Source organism: Eublepharis macularius, chromosome 6, assembly GCF_028583425.1.
Source record: "Eublepharis macularius isolate TG4126 chromosome 6, MPM_Emac_v1.0, whole genome shotgun sequence".
NCBI classification, from domain to species: domain Eukaryota; kingdom Metazoa; phylum Chordata; class Lepidosauria; order Squamata; family Eublepharidae; genus Eublepharis; species Eublepharis macularius.
Genome location: NC_072795.1, coordinates 55,709,658 through 55,732,483, shown reverse-complemented (window position 1 = coordinate 55,732,483; position 22,826 = coordinate 55,709,658). Strand labels below are relative to the sequence as shown.

General features: G+C 42.5%; 1 protein-coding gene across 1 annotated transcript in view; it reads left to right on the top strand.

Annotated features, from left to right (window-relative positions):
* The first annotated feature begins 3,366 nt into the window (after nt 1-3,366).
* KY (kyphoscoliosis peptidase) overlaps nt 3,367-22,826 on the top strand; it is a 54,213-nt gene continuing 34,753 nt past the window's right edge. Inside the window, exons 1-3 of the mRNA XM_054982254.1 lie at nt 3,367-3,643; nt 13,276-13,338; nt 20,223-20,270. Coding sequence (XP_054838229.1) covers nt 3,502-3,643; nt 13,276-13,338; nt 20,223-20,270 — 253 coding nt within the window. The 5' untranslated portion in view covers nt 3,367-3,501. The remainder of the gene's footprint in view (nt 3,644-13,275; nt 13,339-20,222; nt 20,271-22,826) is intronic.

Here is a 22,826-nt window from a genome sequence, read left to right as displayed (position 1 = left end):
CAGAGCCCCATGGCTACAATCCTAAACATCATCATTAAAATGTAAGTCTCACTGAACTCAGTGAAACTTGATTCTTCCAAATAAACATGTTGAGAACTCAAACTGTACTTCAGATTTTTTTAAAAGCCAAAATCAGCATAGGTGTGTGTCAGGACAGAGGAAAGACAGACAGATCATTCTTTTTATCCTCTTGGTGTTCCTCCAAGTTGCTTTAATACACGCAAAATAGTATTGCCCAAATCCTAGAGGACCTCCTTGGCATCATGCTGGTGATGTGGCACCACTTCCCTCCATTCCCACACACACTTCCTCCCACTGGTTACCAGCCATAGGCAGGCAACCCTACGTATACTTCAAAAAAGACAGACCTGATAGGACTGTCCAGTTCTTACATCATGTAGCATCATGCTATTGACCTGAACATGCCATGAGTTAATTCTAGAATATCAGATTAATTTTGTGATCCATACCAAATGATTATGGAAAGGCAATTCCAGGGAAGTAAAGTTAGAGAAGTAAGAGGAGGGCCAAAACAAACATGACAGAGATTACAGATCTCCAACATTCCCTAAAACGAAATTGCACTGTTAAGTGAAAAAAAAGACATATAAAGCATGTCTTTTTTTCCTTTAAAACTGCTAATAATGGTAAAGGAGCCTTAGTTTTGATTAGCAAAACTTAGCAAAACTAAGCAGAGGTTAGAGAGTTGAAATCCCATCTCTTCTTCCTACATGTAATTTACCTCTCTTTCATCACTGTTCTAGTCCTGTTTTAGCCCAGAGGAAATAATCTTTTTGTAAGAAACTAGTGGTAAAATGGAAAGGGATCGGGACAGATTTGTGCTGGAGCAAGGTGGTAAAAAACTAGGAAAGGGGAAACAGAACTGGAGGAAATAACAAAACCAGAGCAAAGTAAAAAGCAGGTGCCTGGCAGGGGGTGACTTGTTCCATATACAAGGTGCTAGATAACTATCTAACCATCATTAACTAGGCCTCAGATCAGACTGAGACTATCAAATGTTCCTTGTTTTGATGAGCTCTTTTTATGTCATTGCAGAACAGAACAAGAATTAATCACACTTGCTGGGAAACTCTCTGGTATGTTCAGTACTGTTGAGGAAATCTACAGTGCAATCCTTAGTAAAGTTACACCTATCTAGTCAATAGATTTAGAAGACTGTAACTCTGCTTAGGATTGCACTGTAAATTTCCTTTCCACCAACAGGAAAGCCATAAATGTTGTAGATTATAGAAAGGGGGGGGGGAGCCTATTCCAGTTGGGAATCTGAAATATATGTTTGTAAGACTGTTAATTACTATGTTCATTCCACCCAATAGCAAATGTTTTTTCCACTCCAATTCCATTTTACAGGAAGTCTAAACTGGCCTTCGCAGTCTTGTCATCTAAGCATCCTTACTTAGTGTGGTTTGCAGCTGAGTTCTTCCTTCCAGGATTCATTAACTTGGGAGGGAAACATCAATTACCATATGCATGATTGCCAGAACAAGGATGTTGACCCATGATACTTTAGATTACATTCATAATTAATACACACAAATGGCTTTTACAGAGGCCAAATACAAAATTACCTAGAGGACACAGTAAATCTGCTCTGTCTTTCACAATGAAATCCACAATAATGCTAGTCATATGCAGTAAATTGATATTATATGGATTTGTCACATCTCTTTAAAGGCATCATCCTTCATGGGGAAGGAAAACTTGAGTGCATTGTTCGCAAAAACATTGGAATATATTCAAGAAGGGAAAAGGCTGCATGAGCTATTCCAGGTTGCCAAGGAGTATGATTTCATGAAGTTCTACTTCATAACAAAACCCTTTCTTACTATATCATTACTGATCTGTTCATCATCAGCAAAGATGCACAAAACATCAACAGACAGATAGACAGACACACAGACAGACAGATGTACTGTCCTTCCTCCAGGTGTTATTATAGCATGCAAATATCAGTGAAGTAAATTCAAAATTATGGTTTTCAAGAATAATATATCTCAAAACTATTCTGTACATTGATAAGCACGGACACAATTACCTCCCCAAATGCCACCAACAATTGGTGCTTGTGGACTTGGACTTGGTATCATTAAACGCAGTTACAACATATGATCAAGCGCATGGGACTGGCATTTGGTAGATGAGCAAGTGCTGTAAAAGTATAAAACGGCACAGCTCTGCTGCAGTAGAGTCCTTCAATTCACAGGTGTTCCAGTTCCTCTGAGACCACAAGCCAAACATCACTCAACTGCCAGCTTGGACTATGACAGGATGGAGGCCCAGGATATATTTAGAAAGGATTCTGAAGCCAGCACTCACTCCCCATTACAGTGGCTGACTAAATGAGGTCGTTCATAATTACTAAACCATATCTCTTGTGCTCCTTCTTAGACCCTGATTTTTGGACTGGGACACACTAAGAATCTGAGACTTCTCTATTTTTTCCATGTTCGCTGTTTCTGCTAGGAGAGCTGAGCGACAGTTAGAGAAACGAGCATCTTGCCACAAAAGCAGTGTGTAGTTTTTGAAGTGCAGCAAATTATCTCTCTTAGTATTTCTGTATGTTTAAGAAATTGGATTGTTTCTGAAAATAACTGGGATTTCCCGTTTTATCCCAAAGCCAATACTCAAAGACTTAATGCCAAAAGATTTCATTCACAAACAACATTCCTGTCAAAATGTAGTGTGGTATGGTGGGAGCCAGTAAAGTGCTGTGTGACTAGAGAGACTGGAGGCCTAACTCAAATCCCTGATCAGCTGCAAAGGTTAGTGGGTGACCTTGGGCCAGCCCATATCACAGATTAGACATCCTCCCAGGGTTGTGAAGATTAAGGTGGGAGCAATGTACACTGTCCTGAGCTCTTTGAAAGCTGGGTAGGAGAAAAAGCAATAAATATCACTATGGTGCTTTTTGCCGTTTTTATATACTTTTAAAAATTTGTTTTAGGTTTCAACATTGGGTTTGGCAAAGGAAAGAACCCAGGAGAAGCCCTTTTAGGGGCCATGCAAGCTTCACAAAGCAAATTCTCCGAGAGCAACAGTGGTGTTAGCAGGATTTACATGTGGGCAAGAGCTTAAAGCTGAAAGGGCAGCCAGAAAGGGAGGGGGTTTGAAGAGAACATGTTCTGAAACTAGAACTCTCTCTCCCTGAAATGTGTCTCCTTCCTCAGGTTTAGGAAATGGATCCCTGCTGGGATTTCCTTTCAAAGGTGACTTGTAACCTACTCATTAGGTTAGATTTCTGCAGGGCACTCACTAAGGGTGTCTTTGGCAGGGTCAGCCAAAAGCTGTGTGAGTGTTCTTGTGTGTGTGTGTGTGTGTGTGTGTGTGTGTGTGTGTGTGTGTGTGTGTGTGTGTGTGTGTGTGTGTGTGCAATTTGGGTGAGGGGGAGCACTTGCTTCTCAAAGGGTGGAAAACACCCACCGCCTTTGGCAGCAGCAGCAGCAATAGTAGCAGCTCTGAGAGGAAAGGAGAAGAGGCACAATGGGTACTATGGAGTTCCAAAAAGACCTCAGTGCGGTAGCTCTAGAAATGCTTCTCATAGTCCAGCCTGAGAAGAGGAAAACAGTGCAGAGGTTGCAGTTAGACAAACAGCTGGAGAGCCACACTTCACACCGGAGCCAAGGTAAAGAAATCTGTATTGATGTGGCAGCTTACAGGGGTGGGCAGTGCATGCAAAGCCAGAAGCATTAACTAAAGCTGAGTGAAAGGAAAGACCAAGGAAAAGGAGAAAACATCCCTCCCCCTCACACACACTAACAAAAAATAGAAAACCCCTTGTCTTTGCTCCATTTGCAAATGTTTATCTTACTTTGTACCAACCTTCAAGTGAAAAAGATCACCATGAGTGAGAATCTTGTACACGTATGCAAAGCAGCATAGGGTATCTCTGTGGCATATACCGATGGGGAAGGGGAGCCCATGCAAAGGAGAATAATCACTGCATTGTGTATAGTTGTTACAAGGGTAATATGTGAACATTGTCCTCAATGTGCAATTTTATGGCACAAGAAAACGACCAAGTATCATTCAGAAAATGCCCTCAGTCTGCAGGCGAAACTCCAGAGTGGGCTGAAACATAATGATTCTGTAATTCAATCTCTAGTCTGTTGCCATCATAAACAAAGGGAACAAATGCTTGAGCAGTGTGTGTGTTTATGTGTTTGCATACATGGGTGTGTGATTAAACACTGGAATAAGCTGCTTATAGCTGCAGTCAAACCAAAATCCTGAATCATAGTTTTGCGGGGGCCATAATTATAATGTAATCTAAGTACCCTCCTTTCACTGTACAGAAAATAAAATAAAATGGTTGACCTTGTGGGGGAACCCCAGTTGACAAGAAGTTAGGACATTGGATCCTGGAAGTTGGTGAAAGAAGCATGTACATTTACCATAGGGAAAGTGATTGAAGGATACAAGGCAATGAGGGTGGGCAGGGCAGTTTAAAAGACTGTCCTTCTTGGGGTAGCTGCATTTTCCTTCTGCCCATAATGGCTCTTTTTGCTCATGACAAACATGTTCTTACTCACCTTGAAGTGCATTGGCAGGTTTGCATGCCACCCCTATCCTACACGATAAGGGTTAGGTGGCACACTAGTGGAACTAGGTGAGCCACTGTTTTCCCAGTCCCTCATCTGCAATATAATGATGACCTAGCTTACTGAACTTGGTGTAGTTGTTAAGAGCAGCAGGACTCTAATCTGAAGAACCAGGTTTGATTCCCCACTCCTTCACTTGAAGCCAGCTGGGTGACCTTGGGTTAGTCACAGCTTCTAGGAGCTCTCTCAGCCCCACCCACCTCACAGTGTGCTTTGTTGTGGGGATAATAATGATATGCTTTCTAAACCGCTCTGAGTGGGTATTGTTGTCCTAGAGGGTGGTACATAAATCGAATGTTGTTGTTATTATTATTTATGTTTTAGCATTGTTTTTCAGCTCTGTATAGGGTTTCTGCCTGTTTTCAAATTTCTGCTATTCTTACCCTATTGTATTATTTATTGAATGTCCTAGCCAATATTCCTATTGACTTCTACTATGTAATCCACCTTGACTCTCATTGAGAAAGGCTATAAATAACTATAAATAACATGCATAAATAAATAAAATAAATATGTATTATATGCTTGCACTGGGCTTGGGTGGTGGTGGAGGCCCCATGCATAATCTTTGTCTGGAGACGTGTGGTGGCTCTTGCTAACCCCATTGCTGATGCGGGGGGGGGGGGTGAGATAATAGTGGCCTGCATGAAGCCATTGATAGTGCCACCCTACACTCTTCTAAGTCCATTGACTTCAATTGACTTAGAAGAGTATAACAGAGCTTAGGAAGGTACTGTTATTGACTTCATGATGATAATAATAATAAGGGTGAATCTGTTTGTTTGTTTGTTTGTTTGTTTGTTTGTTTGTTTGTTTGTTTGTTTGTTTGTTTGTTTGTTTGTTTGTTTGTTTGTTTGTTTGTTTGTAGCCCACCTTTCTCACTGAGTCTCCAGGCAGCTTACATAGTGTGAGTCAGTATTGTCATTTTGTTGGAAGTTAGCAGAGTTAATGCAGAGATTGCGCATTGGAATTAATGAGAATAGACACACACTCCAGTGTAGCTGTGTAAAGAATACTTTTACTAAAGGATAAAAATAGAGTTACATTGGAGAAAAATAATAAATTGCTAAACTGACTACATCTTGCCAGAAAAGTAACTGAGAGCGTGAGAAAGCAACTGAGAAAAGCAAGTGAGCAAGAGAGACAAAGAGCAATAAAACTTCAGTATATAGCATCACTTAATTGCCCTCCCAATAAACAAGTTGCCCAATGGAAAATCCCAGTTCTACTTCATTATGCTTAGAGACTCCATTTCTATGGCGGGAATCCAAGTTCAAGGCCTAAGTGGTTACATGCAAATAAGTTTACTAATTAAGTAACACAAAACAGTTTAACCCTTTCATGACTGAAATGGAAACACTTGCTAAAATCCCAACACATTTTAAAATATGTAATCAAGTATATATATGCACATTTGCAAAAATTTACAACATCTGCAGAAATCCAATACAGAGCTGAAGTTTTACCGGAATGGGCCTCCTTGCAATAAAATGATTTGTGGGGGAATTAGCGAGCAAGGAGAATGGCTATGTGAGAAGGGTAACAAGCAGGAAATCTCCACCAATTTCTGCCAGGTCCCCTCCCCAAGGTAGAAGACGAGGCTGGTGTTTTTAAGGTCAAAGAATAGTTTTATTTAAAGAGGAAAAACTAACATATACACACAAAGTTAATTGAAAATGATTGATACACACAGAGAGAGAGAGAGAGAGTCCTAGGAAACTTATCCAGAGATTGGGAATAGAGAGAGGGAGTAAGTATATCTACCTATCCTGAAGAGTAGCCCAGTCCGTGATGAAGAGAGTAGCTTCAAAAGTCCAGCGTCCTCGGCCAAGAGAGCAAGAGGCTCAGAGCAAGCCTCAAGGGAACAGCGCTTGTGGATCCGGTAAGCATGTATGAAGGAAGAGAGGCTTAGGGAAGAGTCCCTAAGGGAGCAGCATGCTGGAAGCTAGCATGATTTGAATGAGGCCAGGGCCTACCTTTATAGGTAAAATGTGCCCTGAGGTGGAGAACCCACCTAGCAGCCCGAACAAAGACTCCAATGGTCCGTTCCTGGGTTCAACAAAGGATTTGATTGCCTTGATGGGTAGCTGCCGGGGCATGTGAATGTAAATGTAAAATTAGTTCTAGCGCTGCACAAAAGGATAGTTTGCTGATGAAGTCCACTGGAGCTAAGTTAATAAATTTAGGTGGGGAATGCACTGTCCCAGGAACAACTGTATATACTTATGAATGCCATTTGATTAGCTCCTCAATCAAGGACAGGAGATCTCATCACGGGAGGAGGAAGAGGAATGTGCTGAATGGGGATGACTCTGTGAAACCTTTGTTGCACTGGGCACCTTAGGGGCTGGAGGGATAGTAAATCCAATCGCTTCTCAATCACTCCGCATTTCTGTGCAGCATTCCATGCATGCCATGTTCTCCCGGGCAGGCCTTAGCAAATGTTAGAGGCTCTCTAGTGGCAATACAGCAGCCATTTTAAGTCTAGAGGCTTGAACATTTTTAATATCACAAGCAGCTATATAAAAACTGCTATTAAAATGGCAGAGGCTGGGCCAACCGCTTACAGAAGAAATGTCAAAACAGAGCATAAGCAATTCTATGACCAAGAGATTAGACAACCAAGAAACTACCCAGTAGGATCATACTTATAGAAATAGTAGTCAAGTCTTGATGTTACCATGGCATGGATCCAGGTGGCCAGATTGGCCACATCAAGATAGGGGACCATCTTCCAGGTTAGATTGAGTTTGTGGAAAGTGTTTTTTACTCCAAGCTTACACTCTTAGCAACTCAAGTACTCTAGTTCTCTAGTACAAAATTTCAGTTGCTCCTCATGCCAACTGAGTCAGACAACCCATCAGCCAAAGTTATCAGTACTATGGTGCTGGATTTCTTCTGCATGTGGTAGCTCCTGATAAGGGGGCCACTGTGTGGTCAGATTGGCAATAAGCAGGGGGGTAAAAGAAATTTTGCACACCTTAACCCATACTGAAGAGATCCAGTTGTTATGGGAGGAAGAAGTGCCTATATATTTTAAACGGGTGTACCACATACCTAAATGTGGCACTGATATTTTGTTTCTTAATACATTGCTCAATGCTCTGTGAATTTGGGTGTGTGGTACACACAATTCACAGAGCATTGAGCAATGTATTAAGAAACAAAATATCAGTGCTTGGGGTGATTGTTAATACAACTTTATTAAATGAACTCTGCTTCTTAGAAGTAACACCTTCTAAAGGGGTAATTGGGTAACTGGATTAGCCTGCTGAAGGAAGAAAATAGTCTAATGCACTTTAAAGACTAACAGGTTTACAGTGCAATCCTAAACTGAGTTTTATCCTTCTAATCTCATTGATTTAAATGGACATAAAAGGGTGGAACTCTGGTGAGTATTGCACTGTAATAGGAAATAAGCTTTTGGGGATGAAGTGGGCTCTAATACACAAAAGCTGATGCCACAATAAATTTATAATGGCACTGGATTCTTTATTGTTTTTAGTTTTATTAAGATGTTGGATTTTTAAAATTGCTTTTTGGTGATTACCAGTGCAATCCTAAGAAGAGTTACTCCAGTCTAAGCCCAGTGAAATTAATGGGTTTAGACTGGAATAACTCTTCTTAGGACTGCACTGTACATGTAACAATACGGATAAGAGACCACTGCAGATCTATCAGTATTTTGGAGTATAGCACAACCTAAACTACTTCAACCTAAACTACCTACTTGGAGGTGTTTCCCCATCTTCTGGGCATGGAGCAGGGGTCACTGGGGCAGTGGGGGGGGGATAGTTATGAATTCCCTCCATTGTGCAGGGGGTTGGACTAGATGACCCTAGAGGTACCTTCCAACTCTATGGTTCTATGATTCTATGATCAGCTACCCCAAAATTAACCAGGCAGTTACAGATCTAACTAAATCTGGTGATGTCTTGAATTTGCTGACGTGGAGCTATACATAAGTAACATGGGACAATAAAATTCATTACATTTCAATCTTTCAACTTCATTGTAGTACTCCTGCTTTTTTGTTGTTCTTTTCATTTTCTGCTATTCTACTAATCACTCAGCTCACTAAACTTTGGAAAACAATTTGGAGGTAGGGTTCCCAGGTTCCCACCAGTGGCGGGCAAACTCCCAGGGGTTTGCCACCTTGCCCGCCGCCCCAATGGTCAGTGGAAGGTGGCAAACTCCCAGAGATTGCCTGCCACCAGCAGGCACCCCAAGAATGCGTGCTGTGAGCATGCTCCCAAAAGCTGTGATGATGTCTTCACTGGAAGTGACGCCGTCACACCAGCCGCAGAAGCATTCCTGTGCTTTGTTTGGAGCTGATTTGGGCCAAATAGGCCAAATCAGCCCTGCACAGAGCACGGGAGCGCTCCTGTGGTGAGTGCAACAACATCACTTCCAGCGGTGACGTCACCCATGGCAGCTTCACTCATCAATTCTGGCATGAAGTAAATGCCAGGTCTTCCCCTCCCAGCAGGAAGGTACCTTGCAACCCTAATTGGAGGGTATGATATGACATCAAATTGGAGGGTATGATATGACAAACTAACATTTCAACATTTTAAAATTTAAAACAATAATATTGTAGTCCAAAACCCAATTATATTTCTGTTCTCTGTTTGCTTACTTTTAAGTAAGCACTGCTATAGAATAAAAAGTTGCTGAATGGTTCCCGCCCTAAATTCCTTTTAGTTTGCAGTTTTAGGCCTACTGAATTTCAGATCAAACCCCGTGGACCTGTGTAAGATTTTCTTCTGAATGCACATGCATAGGATTGGGATGTACTAATGAAATCTAGGTAATATTTATTCTGTGTGGCTCTATTGTATCCACTTAGAGAGACTACACTGTGAGCTCTCAAGTCACTCTACATAGCAGCCATAGGTTGCCGTGCTTAAACTAAGGTCAATCACAATCATGTAGAAAGTACAGGGAGACAGAGATGGGATTTAATGAGCATATGCACAGGAATATGCACAGGACGACTACAAAACTAGATTCACACCCATGACATTTCTTTATGTTCTGTCTCCCAGAAGCCCTTTTCCTTCAGCTGAGCCACAGGGAGTTAAGTGGTGTGCACAAAGAGGGCTCAGTTTCCATTTTCATCCTTCTACACTAGTGTTGTCAGCCTCCAAGTGGGGCCTAGACTTCTGAAATGTCCTACAGTTCTCTTACAAATGATCTCCAGACTGTTGGCAGAGTTCAGGAAATAATCCAATCCACACTTTGGAATTTGCTTTCAATTAATTTACTGCAACAGGATTTTTGCAAAAGACTGCAGGCCATTAATGCAACAGAGAGGCCTTCAGAACACAAGCAATAGCACATACTAACACACAGCAGAGAGAGACAACCAACAAAATGTAGGTTGAACTGCAAGAGAAAACATTCAGTAAGCCCTAAACCCTAGAGAATGCTCCACAGCTCCCCCTAGGGTACAAGTGGACTAAATTACTTTTTCAGCCCTATTTACAGTAAATAGACTCTTAGCAGGCTGTCGCTTCTCCAACTCAGAGTCTTTCTACACGAGACAAATTACACGAGGATGCTCAAATGAAGGGAGACGCAATGTTAGCCAGGAAGGGTAGTTAAAAAGGCAGTTCCACTTCTCTAGAGCTAGCAAAGGTCACTCCTCAGAGGGTTTGTTTATTTCCTCTTCACCTCCCAGAAGTGGAGGTGAAACTGATAGTCTTTGGGGAGGCGAAGCTGAAATAAACAAACCCTCTGAGGAGCGATCTTTGCCAGCTCTAGAGAGGTAAAACTCTCTAGAGCTGGCTAACATTGTGTCTCCCTTCACTAGAGCGTCCTCAAGTAATTCATCTCATGTAGAAAGGCTCGCACAGGGATCAGCAGCCCTTGAGGAAATGGCATCTTTGGAAGATAAACTCTATGCGATCTCACTCTCACTGACCTCCGTCCTCTCCCCAAACTCAACCCTCCTCAGGGACTGCCCCCAAATTTCCAGGAAGTTCCGAAACTAGAGCTGGCAACCCTATTCCACACTCTTTTTGCTCTTTAGATTAAATCCTCATTCTCTCCAATCACTGGGCAGATTTGGAAATTGCATTTTTTTTAAAAAGTATTAAAGAAAATATTATGGCCATAACCCAGCAAAAGGATCTTTTTAAACCAACTGGAATCAATGAGCACCAACTTTATCAAATCCCCACTCCTCATTCTGTCTTGGATTGTGTTATATATTTATAACCGTTCCTTTGCAGTATCAAGCTGTTCGGGTGTCTCTTCATTGTTCCTTGGTCTTCTACAAAGCATCCTGTCCTGGATGTTCATTGCCAAACAAAGAAGAAGAAAGGGGATGGAGGCAGGAACCAAACATGGAAAGAAACTTTACCTAAACTTTGAGCCAATCAGAAGCTACTCTGGGAGAATTTTGTTTGTCTGTTTGCTTCTGGCCAATCATGTGGTTCATTCATTCCTTTTAAAGGGCTTCTATACTATTTAAATTCCAGTCACATAAATATAGGTACTTAGCAAACAGTCCTAAAACCTGGCCTTTAATGCTGCAAAAACAGGCTTTCAGTTCTTAGAAAAAAATCTCAAAAGTCAAGCTTAGCTACAGTGATTTGCAAAAACAGAGTAAAATCTGCAGAATACCCAGATTTTCTGGATTCATACAAAGGACTAGATTTGGTTTCCTTGGCACAAAATTATGATTTTTTAAAAAAAATCACACAACCTTGCTTAGAATTCATCTGTAGTTTCATCGAAGTATTCAATTGAGAGTATGCTTGATGAGAAATCCTAATAGTGGGTTGTACATAAAAGCTGCTAGATCAATGTCTGTAGAGCAATAAAATAACAAGACTGCAAGTCTTGAAACAAAATCAAAAAGAGTCCAGTAGCACCTTTAAGACTAACCAATTTTATTTTATTGTAGCATAAGCTTTCAAGAATCAAGTTCTCTTCATCAGATGCCTGATCCGAACTGGTCAAATACCAGTTCGGATCAGGCATCTGATGAAGAGAAGTTGATTCTCGAAAGCTTATGCTACAATAAAATAAAATTGGTTAGTCTTAAAGGTGCTACTGGACTCTTTTTGATTTTGCTACTACAGACTAACACGGCTAACTCCTCTGAGTCTTGAAACAGTGGGCAGTAATTGCCCAGTGACCTGGGAAAGTACACTGTAATGTCCTTACGTCAACCAGGCTCGGATTTCTAAACAGTTGTGTGAGTTGGTTAGACAATCCGTAACATTAACTATTTCTTTTAATCATTTTCTCCTACAAAGTGCTTTTGAATAATGCCGATCTTATTTCTCATAACAACAAGCTGATGAAGTAGGTCCTTCAGATTTCCCTTTTCCAGATGAGGCTATCAGATAGTGTTACGGCCAAGCCCACCAGCCCATGAACTGCTGTTGAAAACTGTGTTCCAAGTGTAACAAAGATTTTACCCACCAAACCATTCAGATCTCAAATATCATGGTTGTGCAATTTACTAGCAGGATTGTTCATATTGCAGACCATATGTAATTTCAGCAAACTGCAGGATTTCATGCTTTCTTAGATTCTGTTGTTATTTTTAAGAAGCATGTTCATAATTCTCATGATTATGGCAGAAAGTCTGAAAACTGGCATGCATTAACTGTAGAGGGTTGCAAAGCTCAAAAGCTCTTTCAGAAGGTCCTAATCTCTAGTAATGGAAGCTCTCTTCGCTGCTGTTTCGTAAGTTCTCTTCCTTGTTCTTGGCTTCTCCCTTTGTCAAAATATTTAAAATGTTATGGTTAATAAAAACTGGCATGTATCCAGCTATGCAGTTCCTCCAATAGAATGGCATTTCTGTTTGCAGGAGAGAGGTGATTTCTGCGGATTCCCACCCTCATTGCAACTTCCCACTTTGCCCTCTATGGGTTCTGCAGATCCCCAGGAACAAAATGGGTGGCGAGGAGGCACAGTGAGCTAAAGCAAGAAAGTTCCATCTTGTTATGCCTCCAGATGGTTGGAAATACCCCATTATCTATATGTGTACAATTCTGCGTGTTTGCATTTTTTTAAATTCTGAAAATGTATAATATATGTTACTTTGGGGTGCAGGGTATTCCTTACTCTGGCTAGGATTTAATTGTGAGATTAAAAAACAAAAAACAAAAAAAACCAAGACTGTGAGCAGCAATAATACTTTCTCAGACTGCAAAGTAAATAGCCTCTAAGAATTTGCCAATGTTTTCCATAGAAATAAAAGACTAACAGTGAAGTCCTAAGCAGAATTACTCTGTTTAGAATTTAACTGTAAATTATCCTGATTTACCCATTCCATCAATGCGACATAGTTGATGTTCAGTTGCTCCAGAAATTGTTCAGAAACAGAAGTTTCAGAGTTCTTTGAAATAAATAAAAACATCCAGTACAGAAACCTATCTCATAATTTGCTTTTGAAAATAAACATTTTGCTACAATTGCCGATAAGAAGACTAAGCTAAAATCCTTCTCTCTGGTATGGACTTCCACATACATTTTGAAGGAGGGAGAGATTTATATGGGGAACCATCAAATGTGCAGTCAGTCACCAGCAGTCTGAAATAATCAGAAGCTAAGAAGGACTGTACCACTTCACAGGCGGTTCTTGTACCCTTAAATAGGCTCTTAGAATCTCATGCTATAATTTACCATTCTGTAGGTTTTCAAGGGGATGGGAATGGAAACAACAGGCGACAACAATACCAAGGCAATGGCCTTCAAGGTATGTCACTTTCATCTCACCCTATGCCTATCCACGTGAGAAATACACTCTGTCATGTCGCATGCTACTATTTGTTAGAAGGAATCTTATTGAGTTGGGAAAGAGACTCTTGGGAGTTTAACTATCCCCAACTTTTATTTGATGGCCCAAGACATGGTAGTGATGCCTGAAGTCCAATTGGTGCCTATATTCCTACGAAGTGGTAAAAATGTAATACTAATATAAATAATTGATGATTAGCTGTCATTTAGCAGTACTCCAGCATCTGTGATTCAGTCTGGATACTACTATCAGGATTACTGGCACCTAATGGGCACCTTTATACGTTTTTTCCGAAGAACATAGCAATGGCATTTTGCAGGAAAGAGGGTGGGTGTAATAGCATTTTTTAATTGGATAGTGAGATGGGAGGAGAGGACTCCCAAGGCCCTGGATATTTAAAGTGACAAACACAGTGCACTGTTATTAGAAGCAACCCAAATTTTCAAAAACTAACATTAGGCCTTGTGCAGACAGTCATGCAAACACTCCTGCTCTGCTGATGACAAATCACAATAAAGTACAGTCATGCTACTTCTTATGCAGTGCCCGCTGTCACAGAGCTGGTGTCCCCATGCAGAAATTCTTTTACCAAGAAATCTACAAGCTTGCTAAGAACCGGCCTGGGCTCAAAGACAGTGATTCCCTCTGGGAGCCCCACATCACTCAGACCCATCCCTAAATCATATGCAAACAAATCACATGACTTCCTGTTAGCAACTTAACTTCCTGTAAACTAGATCACTCTATGTGCAACATGCATTTCCCCCATTCATTTCCTCACATTTTACCCCATCCTTCCTTCAAGCTGCCTTTGTTGTTTCATCTTCACGACAACTCTGTGAGGTAGGTGAGGCTGAGAGAAAGTGACAGGACGAAGGTTATACTTCTCCATTCTCTCTCCTCATTTGAAATGTTGCAGATAGGATTGCAAACAGGCCCTTTAATAGAGGATGAATGTGTGGAAATGGGCAGTTGAAGCTTTTAATGACATAGAGATAAATGAAATTACCTGGTAAAAAACATTCTATTAAGTCTCTATTACAGTCTTAGAACCAGGGGCGGCACCAGGGTTTCTGATGCCCAAGGCTGCCTCTACGCGCGTGCATGTGCGCCCCGGACTGTGTGATGACGTCACTGCATGTGACATCATCACGCAGTAAGCCAGCCCCATTGGCCAGCGAGCAGCTGGGACGGTGTGCAGAGGCTGCCCATGCTCCCAGTCGGGCGCAGCGGGTGGCTGGAGAGGTGCATGTGTGTCCTCCTAGCCCTCCCGCTCCGTTGTTCCACATGCTGCCCCGGCCATCTGCCATGCCTAGCCGGCGGCTGCTGCGCCCGGCTGGGGGCATGTGTTGGCAGCAGCGGCAGCACGGGGCAGGAGGGCTGGCAGGCTGCAGCAGCTGTGGGCCAGGCACGGCAGGCAGCTGGGACGGCGCACAAGCGGCTTCCCATCTCTCCCACTCAGCTGCCAGCACTGCCACCACCAGCTTCGCAGCACATACCCCCACCCCTGGCACCTCAGCGCTCAAGGCGGGGGCTGGACCTGCCTCAATGGGCACGCCGGTCTTGCTTAGAACAAGACATTTTCTCGGGTCCTGTGGGCAACCCTAGTTGCAGAATTTCTAGCTGTATACCAGCAATGTATCTTGGGCCCCAAAATGACACCCCACCCCCAATTTTGTCTCCTCACCCCAGTGTCTCTGGAAATATGGGCACAAAAGAAAAATTATCTATTCACGTTTAACACTGAATCTAATCATAATTTACAACAGTGCCCATCATCTCTTGTGCATCTATTTAGGATCTGTAGTCATATAATGAATTGTCAAAAAAATTCCTTGGACCAGCATGGAGGTGTCAACAAATCAATTTCAGGCACTGTGGTTGGATTACTGTACTTGTGAAGTCTGACACCATGAAGCAGCCGTTGCTCCTACAGTATTCCTGAATGCTATGATGTAACTGCAGATTGAGCCATATTAAAACAAACACATGGCCATCTCCCACATTGCAGCAATATCTCATCATTCATGGGCCTGAGCCATGACGGGCATAAGATATGTGGTACCCAGAATGGCAAATGCCTTTTGAAATGCTGTGGCTTCTCTCTGGGGACTGTCAAGATACAGATCTTTGGAAGAATAAGGATGCAACCTAACATTACTTTTTACACAGCCTGATCCTTCACGGGGCAGGTAACAACTGTAATAAATCAATATCAAATTGCAAGGCTAAAATAACATGATATAGCCCAAGCCACTGTCCTCTGAAAACCAGTTTCTGGAAGATAAAAACTGCCTTGCTGGGTTAGAAAAAAGATCAGTTTTGCCCAATATTCTGTCTCTAACCGTGGCCAAGTCAAAACTGCTGGGCTCACAAGCAGGCAACGATGGTTGTAACCAAGACTTGTGCTTCTCCTCAGCATTCGGTAGTCAGCATTTGGTATATTTTCATGGTTGGATGCTGGCCTGGGATGTTTCCAGCCAGAATCAATTCCTTTCCTTTAGAACTATCCTCAGGAAGGCCTCACATATGTGAACCTGTCAATGATTTATAGCTAAGCAGACAGTCTTACTAGATTTTGAGATTTGTGATGGGATAAAGGAAAAGGAAAAAAGGCTAAACGATGCCAAAACAGGCTTTTAATGGTAAAAGCAAGCACCTCCAATTTGTTCCTGCTAATGTACTTTGCAACCAGCTACCTTTGAATAGTCATCAAGGGGAGGCTTCACAGGGTTTAATTTTAATCATATACCTCTGAACATATACCTCTGAACATGTGGCAAGTGCCTTTCATCAGTGCATAGCCACAGCTAGCCCCACCCCTACACATCTAGGATTAGAGGAAAGTTCCAGATCAGAAGATATAACATCCTAGCAAATCTGAGCTCTAGTACAGAAAGAAAGAAAGCACCTAATGAAGATATGAATTATCTTTATAAGAGCTGAATCTGAAAGAATTTGGGTAATAGCCAAATAAAAGATTTATAAGGAGTAGAGGTGGGCATAGACTGAGAAAAACCCACAGTCCTTGGGTCCATGGCATTTCATGGACCACAGACCATGAACTTTTTGTGGTCCAGGGCTGGTTGGGTAAACCAACCAGTTCATTGGTTCGGGCTGGCACTGGGAGCACTTTAATCCCCTCTTGTTCCAGCTGACTGGTGGCCCCACCAGTCAGCAGGAACAAGGGGGGGATTTAAATGTTAAAGCACTCTCGGCACCATTTGCCAGTGGTGCTGGGAGCACTCTAACCACCCCCTTGCTCCAGCTGACTGGTGGCCTGCCAGTCAGCTGGAGCAAGGAGGGATTTAAATATTAAAGCGCTCCCGACTGGGGGTGTGCAGGGATGGAAAGATTTGGTTTTCCCACTTTGGAATTTCCAAAGCGGGAAAAAGAATCAGAAATAAATGATTTCCGAAGCAGCAAGCCACTTTGGAAACTGCTTATTGCCCTGCTTCAGTATGCTCCATGAAGATTCGGAGCACACCAAAACTTCCCGCCCCACCACTTATTTCACCCGATGGTAGGGGGAGGAGGGGGTTCCTTGTTCTTGCGCTTCAGCTGGCCTGCAGAGTGACATCCCCCCGCAGGCCAGCTGGAGTTTAAAGGGTCGAAACAGCCCTTTCTGGGCTTCAGCTGGCCTGTGGAGGGGGGATCCCCCCTCCGTAGGCCAGCTGGAGTCTAAAGAGCCAGCTGGAGTCTAAAGAGCCCTTTCCGTGCTGCTTGTGTGGCAGGGAAACGGCCCTTTCCAGGCTTCAGCTGGCCTGTGGATATCAAGGATGTGGAAACAGTGCAGAAAAGGGAAAACAAAATGATAAAGAAACTGGAACATCTTCACAATGGGGCAAAATTAACTAGGTTAGGGTTTTCTTTTTAGAAGAGAGATGCAAAGTGGGGACTTCATAAAGGTTTATAAAATTATGCATAGTGTGGAAGAAGTAAATAGAGAGAACATGTTCTCCCAGCATATTAGAATTCAGGGACACCCAATGACATTGAAGGATAAAAGAAAGCAATGCAATGCAACTTGTGAAACTCAGGGGTCTCCATTCCTATTCATGTCTGAAGAAGGGAGCTCTGACTCTCAAAAGCTTACACTCTAAAAATCTTGTTGGTCTCTACAGTACCCCTGGACTAAAATCTTGTGAAACTTGTTACCATAGGATGGAGAGATGGCCAAAAAGTGTAGGTGGTTTTAAAGGAGGGTTAGAAAATGAATGGAGAATATGGCTATGGAGAATATGGAGAATTGCTATTAACTATGCTGGTTGAATGGAACGTCCATATTTACAGGCAATATACCACTCAGGGTCAGTGGGTGGGGCGTCTGCTTTTGCCTCCTTGGCGCTGCTGTGATGAGTGACCCTGCTGTATTCCAGACATCTGGTCAACCTCTGAAGAAAAAAGGATGCCGGACTAGGCAGACCATGTATCTGATACAACAGGGCTTTTCTTATGTTTCTGCATTTCAAATCAGATTTACAGTGAACTTCAAAACACCACAGTGCCAACATTCAAATTTTATGACTGAAATTTAGTTTTTCCAATAACAACTCAGTTTACTCTAAAATTTAAATTTTACAATGAAATTTTCACATTTAAATTTATATTTGGTTAATTTGCTGTTTATATTTCAAATTAATATTAGTATGTTTAGCCTTCAGGTTACACACTTAACATTGTACAGTGCGCTCATTCACTTTGTGCACATGCCAAACACCTCCATACTGACATCCAGTTCTCATATAATTGCTATTTACATTTCCTTTAAAATTGCCTGGGGACAGAGGAGTTTAGGGAAGTGAGGAACCTCAGTGGGGTATAATGCCATGGAGTCCAACCTCCAGAGTAGCCATTTTCTCCAGAGGAACTGATCTCTATAGTCCAGAGATCAGTTATACTTCCAGGAGATCTCCAGGCCCCACCTGAAGGTTGGCAATATGGCTGCCAGGTCCCTTGGGGGCTCAAACTGAGGGATGGGGGGGTCACAAGGGTTCGGGACAGGAATACTTATGTTGTGTGTATGCACAACACACGCACTCCAGAACACTTGCACACTGTGCTGAGAAAGATGTCATTCCAGTATGATGCGGAAGCAACTTGTCACACCAGGGGTCTAATGTGGTAAAAATTGGCCTCCAATCTAGTATTGGGTCTGACTTTTACCAAATTGGCCTCCTGGCACAACCCCATGCTTCCATATTGTGCCAGAAATGACATCGTTCTCAGCGCAATGCAAAAGTGCTCCGGAGAGCATTGTTACCGAGCAGCCCCCCCCCCCCCGCCTGCCCTGAGGCCAGCCACGAACTGTGTCTGAGTTCTACACTAAAAGATTGCCTTGTACGTGTGCCTCTAATACACGTGTCAGTTTCATATCTGATGCTGCAACAGACTGTGTCAGGTTCCTGGACAATTGCTTTCAGGACCCTTGTGTGGCACAGCCCTGCTCAAGCTTATATTTGGACTTTCCCTTGTGATTCTGCCCTGCTACCAACCACGGACTGTGTCTTAAACGCTGCTTCCTCGCCTGCCATGAGAGCTTGCCTCACCCTGGGCCCCAGCCACGCTGCTAGCAGTCAGGTGCCAGCCAGGGAAAATCTTCAGCGAGCCTGGCTAGGCATCCCCTGGCCAGTCCCTGCCTGGAGACTTCCACAGACTGGTTGCTACCGGGCAGCCTGCTAGTAAGCCCTTGCCATGCCCAACTGGCAATCATGTCTCCAGGCAGCCAGGAGACCCAGAGGAATTGCCCGCTTTGGGGAGTCATTTCGAAGAAGTGAGCTGACCACGTACACAGCGAGAGAACTCCGTTGTCCTCCGCATATCTTGACACCTATCCAGAATGGAGATTGAGCACCGGTCAGCCAGAGAAATCAACAAGCGCACATCAAAGCAACCTCTGCACTCCGGACTTGATGGCACCAGGATGAGCGCTGTTAATGTGCAAACTGCTCGGATCCCCTTCCTTCCCCCGTCCCCTCTCCCAAAAGGTGTCATGATATCAATCAGACTTCAAACAGTGTCCAATCAAGGCTATTCCGATAGCCCCAAATCCTTTAAGTCATGAGAACCACTGAACGGGGCGCCAGACCCCGGGTGCTTTGAAAGTATATAAGCTAGCCCCTCAAACCATAGGGCGCGCGCCATTCCTGTCCCAGCCCCCTTGCTGTCTCTCCGTGGTTCTGGTGCTGGCACTGGACCACGTCGCTGCCATATCTCTGACCTGCTTCAGGATTGTAAGTATGCCCTTGTCATCGTGGGGTTCCTGCTCATGCATCCGTCTCTAATTTTCCTACTCTGTATTTCTTAGCTCTTGTATGTAATCTTGTATGTGTGTGTAAGTTCAGGCATACGCCACACTATTAGAAAATACACTTTATTGATTGAATAATTGTAGTCTGCCTCTTTATCACGTGAATTTCTGAAGAAAGGACCTTGGTATAGCTGGCTAGATCCGCGCTAAATTTAGTTCTGGACTGCTAAGCTAATTCCCCATCCAAATAAAAGGCAGTTCCAGTAACAGCATGGGAGTGCACTGCAAGGTTTCCCAGCCCATTCTCACGCTTCTTCCCCCATCAACCTCAGGTGAGAGGTTGCAGGGGGACAAAGGTGGGAGCAGAGAATCCCCTGCCCTCACTGGGGGAATGGGATCCCTAGCTGGCAACCCTAATATGTATTTTTAAAATTGGTTTTATTATTATTATTGTTAGCCATCTTGAGGGCCTTAAGTTGGGTGGAAAGGCAACATAAAGAATTTTAAATGAATAACCTGCTTTCCCAGTGACAGTGATCATGCCATACCATGGCCAAAGTCCTGTTCTTGTGTTTTTCCTTTCTATCACCAGGCCATGAGGCACAGATGCAGCAAACCATTACATCCTGCTCAGATGAAGGTATGTCGTAAACTAATAAATAATGTGACAGCGTCCTAGCCCAAAGCTGCAAGTTCTGTGAGAAATTTTCTCCTAGATTATCATAAAAATCACAAAGCATTTAGAAAAGTTATTTTAGAAAGTTACTACAAAATCTCTAAACAAAAAGGTCCCAGAAATTCAGAGAAACACCATGAAATTCATATATGGAATCCAGCTTTCATTGGGTAGAATAATTATTTTCTCTGTGGCTGTTTTCAAACTATAGGCAAGGCCAATTTATACCAATTCTGAATTTATGTAATAAGAAACGACCATTTCCTTTGGCGTTCAGAAATTTCACAGTGTCGCCACTCGCCATTTCCTTTGGTGAGTTGCCTTTTGAACTTGGAAATTTCAAATGGCGCAGCTGTTTGAAGTTTGGAAATTTGTACTTGCAGTGTGATATAGAAATTGACTGGACCTATTTTGATGCCCTTGAGAACATTTTTTATTAAACAAGCGGTTTAAATAGCCACACACACACACCCTGTTGAGCTGAAGGCGTGTGGACGTGTTCCCAGGCCCCCTGAGATTGTGGTCCCATCTGGAAAAGAAGAGACATCAATATTATTAAGAAGAGACATCAATATTATTATAGATTCACACTTTGGAGACCTACTTATGGCTACTTGCCTGTGTTTTGTGGATAGCCACATGAGAAGTTTCTCCACAGCGCACCTACAAGAGAAAGGAGAACAAATGTTATTACATCATTGGACTTAATTATAGTATCACTCTGATAGACGGCTGGGGAATTGTGTATGAATTGCTGCTGTTCAAATGTATTAGTGAATGATTGTTATTGATGGAATGTTAACATTTTTGTATGGATTTTAGGAGTATTTAACATAGCTATTTATAGATATACTTAGTCACTTTGCACATATATCTTAAACTATTTTGTAATAATCATCAATTCCATATTTGGAGAATTAGTGTATAAAGTTATTCCATTGGGGAATAGGTAATCCCTATACCTCTGGTTGAGTGACTAGTTCACTTCCTGTTTCTTATTTCAGTTACCCGGGGAGCCTCTCTTTTGTTTCTTTAACTCTGAATTTACTGCAGTGTTGAGATAGGGTAATCTATCTGGTAATCTAGAAGGCCAAATGGTGGTACTGTGATGTGGAGCAATGACAAAGTGTATGGGAGGCAAAATATATTTGCTCCTCAAGTGTTTGTTTATTTTGCCAAGCAATCTCAGAAACATTTTTAAACTAGATTTTTCTTATACAACCAGTCAATAGAATATATGTTTAAGATCCAAAAATATAGGATTTAAATTCTCAGAAGAAACTCTTTCATTTATATAGATAGTGAAAATCTGGAACTTATTTCAACAATAGTCACAGTTAAAAATTTCCATTGCCCCAATGGGAATCAGGGAGGGGGGCTGCTTTACAGTTGCCATATGGAAGAGGCTGTTTCAAGGGGCCTCTGCAAGGCAATTATAACACATAAGTGGGCCATTAGTGTTAGAGATACTGCTGTAGTAGTTTCCATAGTGATGACCACATGAGGTGATCATTGTTAGGTTTTCCTCATAACTGTTCCTTAATGAGAATAAGGTAAAGTTAGCTGGCTGGTGAACTAACATGATGTAGTAGTTAGCATGTTGGTCTAGGATCTGGGAGATGCTGTCTAGAATATCCATTCTATCATGAAAGCTTGCTGGGTGATCTTGGGCCAGTCACACACACTCAGCCAAAGCTGCCTCAAAGGGTTGTTTTGATAAGATGGAGGAGAGGAGAAGAATGTTGTGTGCCTCTTGGATCCCCGTTGAGGAGAAAAGCAGGGTATAAATGTCTAAATAAACCAATAACATTACATCCACGGGTAAAATTGTCATCTGTGGCCCTAACACATAGGTAGGTTATTACAGCACCTTAAGGCTAAACTACACATTATGTATTTTGGGAAGCTGGGTCTAGGTTCTTCTGACCCAACTAGCTTTCCACGCAGTCACACAGCAGCTAAAGGAAATGTCCTTTTAAGTGTTGCAAACGTGCTGCTCCAAAGTTATATACATAACTCCCGGGGGGGGGGGGCTGTGTTTCAGCTTCTGAAAGTGACATGGGGGGCTTATAGCCCCTCCTCCATGCTGCACTTCCAAGCCAAAAAGGGGTTCCTCTGATCTTTAAAGCAATGTTCCCTCCATTGCTGTGTGACTGCAAGAAAAGCAAGTTGGATCAAGGAAACTTTCCAAAAAATGTAACATGTCATTTGGTCCTGCTAGAATCTTTCTTCAGTCATAGAGCTGCCCTTGAGAAATGTTCAGAAACTTCAGTTGGGGCAGAATGCTGCAGCCAGGATGTTGACTGGAGTGGGTTGTAGGTGCCATATTACTCCATAAACAACAAGAAAAAAGGAAGTATGCCAAAGAGTGACTCAGTACAATATTATTATCTGTACCGCACTACAATTAATTCAATGTATCTACATGAAGTTTCCAATTATCTACAACAATTCAATACACATGCATGGAGAGAAAATTAAGTCCCAATGTAGTAGAATTCTCTCAAACTATGCTGATGA